Here is a 7,368-nt window from a genome sequence, read left to right as displayed (position 1 = left end):
TTCTGAGGAAAACGCAGTAAATATGTCAGAATTGGAGACTGCATTCCAAAATTAAGGATACTTTTACACAGTCTCCTATTTTTACATATTTACTGTGTTTTCCCCAGAATAGAATCCAAACATTGTGACAATAATAAACTAAGCTTATCGCTGTTTCATTTTTGCATCTCTTAAAACAACTTCATACGCTAATTTGCTGTTCGCCCTTGGCCTATGTGTATGAACCGTTTACTTCCATTTCAGTGTATCTGAGGAAGTGTGCATGCACACGAAAGCTCATACCTTGAATAAAAGGTGCCGCTGGACTCCAGCTTTGTTCTACTGCCTCAGACCAACAACACAGCTGCCCACCTGCATTTAGGAGTTGATGTTAACTTTCTGTAAATATGAGAAACTGAATTATTGGGAATGTTGTCTTAGAAAAGGCTCCTTGCGTGTGACCTGCTTATCTTTGGGTTAAGATGACTTTAAGAACTTGTGTAATTGTTCTCTTTTCATTATCAATGTAGCAGTCATGGACGACATAGTTTCCTTTTGAGCTAGACATTGTTAAAAATGCAAATTGTTATGTTGCAATAAAGAATAAAATGGAAGCAAAGATCCTCTAACTGTATCACTGGTGTACTAGACCTGCAACAAACCAAAAATACTGTTGAGGTGTACCTCTTCCTAGGAACAAAATGGTTCAATACAGGAAAGATGATAAGATGGCTAGAATTTCTTAAGTGTCAGCCTATATCTTAATCAGAAGTTGCTATTGGAATGAGCACCACGGTAGGCTAGCTAAGCCACAATATGAAGATAAACTGCGGAAACAATGTAATAACAGTAGAAATATATATTAAGTGTTGCAGAAGCATACAAGAAATCACAAGTACATGACTAAATATCATCACTTTCAGCAGTAGAACCAGAACCAATGCGTTGACAAGGTCTCCTCCACCCTATAACCATGCATTGGATTTTTTCTACCTAAATGCAGAACTTTACATTTATCCCTGTTAACATTCATTTTAGCCCAGTTTTGCAGCCTGCTGAACACAACCTTTCATTTTTAGCAGAGTTGGACTTCCAACAGATGTCCAGGTAATTGAAATCTCCCATGATCACTGTGTTCCTTCTCTTGGAGAACTTTGCAGTCTGTTGTAGGAGTATCTCATCAACATTAGGAAGAACTTCCTGACTGTTAGAGTGGTTCCTCAGTGGAACAGGCTTCCTCAGAAAGTGGTGGGCTCTCCTTCCTTGGAGGTTTTTAAGCAGAGGCTAGATGGCCATCTGACAGCAATGAGGATCCTGTGAATTTAGGGGGAGGTATTTGTGAGTTTTGAGATAGATTCCAGTGAAAGCTGGTTCAGGTAACTGGCTCAAGGTTGATTCAGCCTTCCATCCTTCCGAGGTTGGTAAAATGAGTACCCAGCTTACTGGGGGGAAAGTGTAGATGACTGGGGAAGGCAATGGCAAACCACCCCGTAAAAAGGTCTGCCGTGAAAACAGCATCACCTCAGAGTTGGAAACGACTGGTGCTTGCACACGGGACCTTTCCTTTCCTGCATTGTGCAGGGGGTTGGACTAGATGAACCTGGAGGTCCGTCCAACTCTATGATTCTAATAATATACAAAGTATCCTAAATGAAGTGTTTACAAAATATCTCAATATTCCTGTAAGATAAGAATGCACTCCAAGCAGACTATTCTTCGAACAGACAAATGTGAAATCAACGGGATCCAAAAACCTGATGATTGCTTCCAGGCCTTTTTTAAGAACATAAGAGAAGCCATGTTGGATCAGGCCAATGGCCTATCCAGTCCAACACTCTGTGTTACATAGTGGCCAAAAAACACAAGTGCCATCAAGGGGTCCACCAGTGGGGCTAGAAGCCCTGCTACTGTGCCCCCCCAAGCACCAAGAATACAGAGCATCACTGCCCCAGACAGTTCCAACAATACACTGTAGCTAATAGACACTGATGAACCTCTGCTCCATATGCTTATCCAGTCTTCTCTTGAAACTGGCTATGCTTGTAGCTGCCACCACCTCCTGTGGAAGTGAATTCCACATGTTAATCACCCTTTGGGTGAAGAAGGACTTCCTTTTATCCATTCTAACCTGACTGTTCAGCAATTTCATTGAATGCTCACGAGTTCTTGTATTGTGAGAAATGGAGAAAAGGGGTTTTTTGTAGGAAAAAGCCGCGCAGGAACTCATTTGCATATTAGGCCACACCCCTGATGCCAAGCCAGCTGGAACTGTGTTCCTGTGCATTCCTGCTCAAAAGAAGCCCTGATCGTTTTATACTCCTCAAGAGCTCAGGATCCTCACAGTGTTAATGAGTACAAAAATTTGCAAACGGAACAGTGCAGCCTCCAGCAATAACCGATGCAATGCAAAATGTTTTTCTAATTAAGTTTGCATGTTGTTTTACTTAGGCCTGATGAGACTCACCCAGAAAAACCCCACTTGTAAAGAGGAAAACGTTTTCACAGGAAACACATTACCCAGCAACAGGGCTACATCAACACTGGCTACTTCATTGATCCCTACTCTGTTGGATTATTTGGCCTTTCCAGGGATATGGCACCCTCTTTGGGTGACGGATGCTCTGCTTTCCACCTCCTGGGAGGAGAACACCATTCCATGGGACAGTCTTATATTAGTTTTCCAAAAACCCTCCCTCTTGAGTAGTGATTTGCCCACTATTTCTGCTTCAGTTCCACCAGGTGTGATCCCAGGGAAGAGTGTCTGGGAAATGTCAGCAGGGGTGGCCAAACTGTGGCTCAGGAGCCACATGTAGCACTTCCACATGTATTATGTGGTTCTTGAAGCCCCTACTGCCCTGTCAGCCAGCATGGAGAAGGCACTTGTCTCTAAATCACTTCTGCAAGCCGAGTCAGACAGCAAGTTGGAGAATGCATTTAATGTTGCTTTCTTTCCACCTCTCCTTCACCTCAACTATTTGCCTCCCTCCCTCCCTCCCTCCAATATTATGTATTTCAATGAAGTTGTGCATTACATTCTGTATGATGTTATTCTATAAGACATTACTATAACCTTGATTTTTTTTTCAGAAAAAAAGTGCTTTATTGATGTATTGCATAGCATTACATGTCATACAAGATAAACAATAATACCAAGTTTGTAGAAATACAGGTTTACCATGTAGTTTGTGTAACTTACAACTTTGTCTATGAAAAGTATAACCAGGATAATTTGACAAGAAAAACTTCAAAAAATACATTAACTTTCTGTACGTTGGGTTTTTAGGAATAATCCCGTTTTCTGAAAAATAGGTCATCAAAGGGTACCAAACTGCAACTATGTGCCTTTCATATTGGGCATCAGTGATGTCGTATGAATACTATAACCTTGATAAAAGACTTGCACATATTTTTGAGAACAGATTTACATGGTGACGGAATTCTGCGTTTGTTATATATTCACGGCATTGTTTTTGGTAGTATTGCAGCTTTTTCCATGAATCTCCCCTTGGAGACTGGCAGCCATAGCTAATGGAAAGGAAAGACTCCAAGTCACACGTAGCTGATGCAAAGAAAATGCTCTAAGCCTAGCCAGATGTGTCAACACCAGTAGTCCCTCTAAGCTGTAGAGTCTTGTGAGCAAAAATTCTGTTTCCTGAGCTACTGGCATTAAAGTTGTGAGTTACTGCATAAATTAGCTTGCTCTGGAGCCATCTTTCCTGAGCGAGAAGACAAAAATGTGAGAGCCGGAGGCTAAACAACTGTGAGCCAGCTCACACTAATTCAGCTTAGAGGGAACACGGTCTCCACCTCCCAACCTTGATTCCTAGGGAACAGAAGATGATATTTCTGGACATCTATACACGCAGGGGTAGCCAATGGTAGCTCTCCAGATGTTTTTTTGCCTACAACTCCCATCAGCCCCAGCCATTGGCCATGCTGGCTGGGGCTGATGGGAGTTGTAGGCAAAAAACATCTGGAGAGCTACCGTTGGCCACCCCTGCTATACAAGGATTGCTCCACGTTCAAGGACTGGACCATCGCTTTCTCTCCCCCCCCCGCCCCTCTCTGAACCTAGAACTGGCTTCTTACAGGTCAGAATGACCCCAAACCGCGATGGAAAGAGGGGGGGCGGTATCCAGTCCTCTCTTCCCTTTGCCAAAAACCGGAGTGAAACCGGAGTGGCGTTGCTGGGTCAGCATGCGCACATTCTGGCGGGTCCAAGCCAGGAAGCAGAGCCCTTTGGGCTGCCAGCAGAAAGGCACCTTGAGGGTTAAAGGAAAAGCGTCTCTATCGCTAGAGAGACAGCAACAACGAAAGGAAAACCACGTGATTTCCTGCAGTGTTTAGCCCTTCTTTAAAGGAGCGGGGGGGGGGGGGGTAGCCTTGGAGGATCGCTTTAAAAGGCGGTAAGAAATATATGCATCATATCCTTTGCAAAATCATCTCTCTGTTTTGGACGGTGGGGTAGTCCAGAGGGGCGGCCCCCTTGGGGTGGTTCTCCAAAGAGCCGTGCAGCACCGACCAGCCAGATTGTCTAGTTTGGCAGCACTTGGTTAACGTTATGCGGCCCAGCAAAGAGGACTCCATTGTCTAAAAGGGCCTTTTTCTGCTTGTTTCTCTGGAAGCGCCTCTTCGCGGGAGGCAGAGCTGAGTTTTTTCCCTGCAATACGGTGTGCGCATTCTGCTGCTGCTGTCTCCAAACCCTCTGCAAAAGGTCCGTCCTTTGGCAGGTGGTTGTAATTCTTGCCATCAGCCTGGCACTGCGCTTAGGGATGCCAATCCTCAGGTGGAGGCAGGGGATCCCCCGGTTTGAAGGCGCTCCCACCCGCTTCAGAAAGCGCGCGCGGGGGGGGGGGGGAGAATGTCGGCTGGGCACTCCATTATTCTCTATGGAGACCGATTCCCATAGGCCTAGGGTCTAATGGAGAATTGAACTTTGGAGCTGGGGGGGGGGGCTGTTTTTTGAGGTAGAGGCACCAAATTTGCAGCATAGCATCCTATGACTCTCCTCAAAATACCCTCCATGTTTCAGAAAGATTGGACTAGGGAGTCCAATTCTATGAGCTCCCAAAGGAGGCGCCCCTATCCATTATTTCCAGTGGAGGGAAGGCAGATGATTCTGCCTATACACTTAGTACACCTTTTTCTTTTTCTTGGCAGCATTACCTACTCTTTTCTGGGTGATTCATGCAGCTGGGGACCCTTCAGTGGTTTTTGCTAATGTAAGGCATAAAGGACTGGTCACCCCAAAGGCGAGTCAGTTCTGACACAGCTGTGTAATGCTACTGTTCTATCTATCAATAAAGCCAGCTTTCTGATCACACTGGAAGCCTTCTTTAATTGAGGATAGTCCTGGAGCTGACACTGTAGGCTGCTGCTGCTCTCTGAAACCAGCCCTTCCTCTTTATTTAATGTTTTTAATATATAGTTTATACCCCATTTTTCTCCCCAGTGGGGACACAATGTGGCTTGCCTCCCATATTTTTTCCTCACATCAGTCTTGTAAGTTAGCTTGGAGAACCGTCGACTGACGGGTGACATGATAGAGGTTTACAAGATTATGCACGGGATAGAAAAGGTAGAGAAAGAAGTACTTTTCTCCCTTTCTCACAATACAAGCATTAGCGGACATTCAATGAAATAGCTGAGCAGTTGGGTTAGAGCGGATAAAAGGAAGTACTTCTTCACCCAAAGCGTGATTAACACATGGAATTCACTGCCACAGGAGGTGGTGGTGGCTACACGCATAGACAGCTTCAAGAGGGGATTGGATGAACATATGGAGCAGATGTCCATCAGTGGCTATTAGCCAAAGCATATTGATGGAACTCTCTGTCTGGGGCAGTTGTGCTCTGTATTCTTGGTGCTTGGGGAGGGGGGGAAACAGTGGGAGAGCTTCTAGTGTCCAGGCCCCACTGGTGGACCTCCTGATGGTGCCTGGGTTTTGGCCACTGTGTGACACAGAGTGTTGGACTGGAAGGGCCATTGGCCTGATCCAGTATGGCTTCTCTTATGTTCTTAGGTTAGCCTGAAGGTGTATGACTGGTGATTTGAACCTGCGTCTCTGAGATCTAACCTGACATTCTAACTGCTACACTACTGCTTCTTCCTGTTGCTTAATCATTTCAATGTTTCTTTAATGTATGGAAATAAAACAGGAGGGTGGGGTACACCGTAAAGAATAGCAACTTCAATTCCAATTGAGCTTTTGTCAATCAGAGCTCACTTTTTCAGATGCAGATGTCACCAAAAATACATAAATCTTGGCTTTGCAGGCCACAGATCTGCCTTTGTAGAAGAATCTGGCAAAGGAGGAAGGCAATCCAGTGGTTCAGGTGGAGTCTGTTTGGAGGGGAAGGGAGAATGAGGACGAAGCCAGACTCACCTGTCCCTGGATCAGGAAAAGCCCTCAATGTCAACAAGGCCAGGAAGAGAAGGGAACTGTGTAAAGGAACTGTGCAGAAGAGCCTGGGAGACAACATCCTCCCTTCAGATGTGCAGCGCCAGCAATTCAGGCAATTCCGATACATGGAGGCTGAGGGGCCCCGAGAGGTTTGCAGCCAACTCCACCATCTTTGCAGTCAGTGGCTGAAGCCAGAGAGGCACAGCAAGAAGGAGATGCTGGACCTGGTGATCCTGGAGCAGCTCCTGGCCATCCTGCCCCCAGAGATGGAGAGCTGGGTGAGGGAATGCGGGCCGGAGACCAGTTCCCAGGCGGTGGCCCTGGCAGAAGGCTTCCTCCTCAGCCAGGCAGAGGAGAAGAATCAGGACCTGCAGGTGAGAAGTTTTCATCTTCATAGTGTGAGAGAAGGAGATGAATGATACCATCAAAGTTGACAGAAATTGTCCTTAATGTCTGAAACCCACTACCCCCTATTTCCTCTTCATTTCTCATTATCTCCCCTTTCTGGGATCTCCACCTCTGTTTCAGGTGCAGGAGAAGATCATACAGGAGTGTTATCACCAACCCCTTCTGCCAGGTAAGATCAAAAGGAGTGTTCCCTCTGGATGGCCTCCTTGAGTGTAAGGGGGCTGCTTTTCTGCACTTCTGGCTCTCTGTGAGACAGATGCTCCGCTACAGCTTCTAAGTTTAGAAATTCAACAGGATAAGTAGTGTCCAAAGTTGACGAACCTTGAAAGGATGGTTATGGAAGGTGGCAGTCGGGTGCTTTCAAAAATATAATTGATCTGACTTGCTATTCAGCGGCAGGGTAGGAAACGTTTTGTCAAAAAATGGCCTTGGATCATGCCATAAAGACCCATGTATGATGTTACTAGGATCCACATTCCCCGAGAATATGATATTTTGTGATTATTACCAATACAATTATTATGTATTATTTATGAATAGAACTAATAATATTTTAATTTTACTCACCTTTCTAACAA

General features: G+C 45.3%; 3 protein-coding genes across 3 annotated transcripts in view; 2 read left to right on the top strand and 1 right to left on the bottom strand.

The window, feature by feature from the left end:
* Positions 1-7,368, top strand: part of LOC132571892 (uncharacterized) — an 851,656-nt gene that overhangs the window by 635,267 nt on the left and 209,021 nt on the right. The gene's annotated exons all lie outside the window — the stretch shown is intronic.
* The window catches only part of LOC132570973 (oocyte zinc finger protein XlCOF6-like), a gene marked incomplete at its 5' end in the record, with an annotated part of 164,420 nt that overhangs the window by 34,338 nt on the left and 122,714 nt on the right, over positions 1-7,368 (bottom strand). The window lies entirely within an intron of this gene.
* The window catches only part of LOC132571319 (zinc finger protein 501-like), a 34,332-nt gene continuing 33,352 nt past the window's right edge, over positions 6,389-7,368 (top strand). The window contains exon 1 of the mRNA XM_060238126.1: positions 6,389-6,756. Coding sequence (XP_060094109.1) covers positions 6,508-6,756 — 249 coding nt within the window. The 5' untranslated portion in view covers positions 6,389-6,507. The remainder of the gene's footprint in view (positions 6,757-7,368) is intronic.

This window comes from Heteronotia binoei, chromosome 5, assembly GCF_032191835.1.
Source record: "Heteronotia binoei isolate CCM8104 ecotype False Entrance Well chromosome 5, APGP_CSIRO_Hbin_v1, whole genome shotgun sequence".
Taxonomy (NCBI): Eukaryota; Metazoa; Chordata; class Lepidosauria; order Squamata; family Gekkonidae; genus Heteronotia; species Heteronotia binoei.
This window is presented reverse-complemented; position numbering and strand designations above follow the sequence as displayed.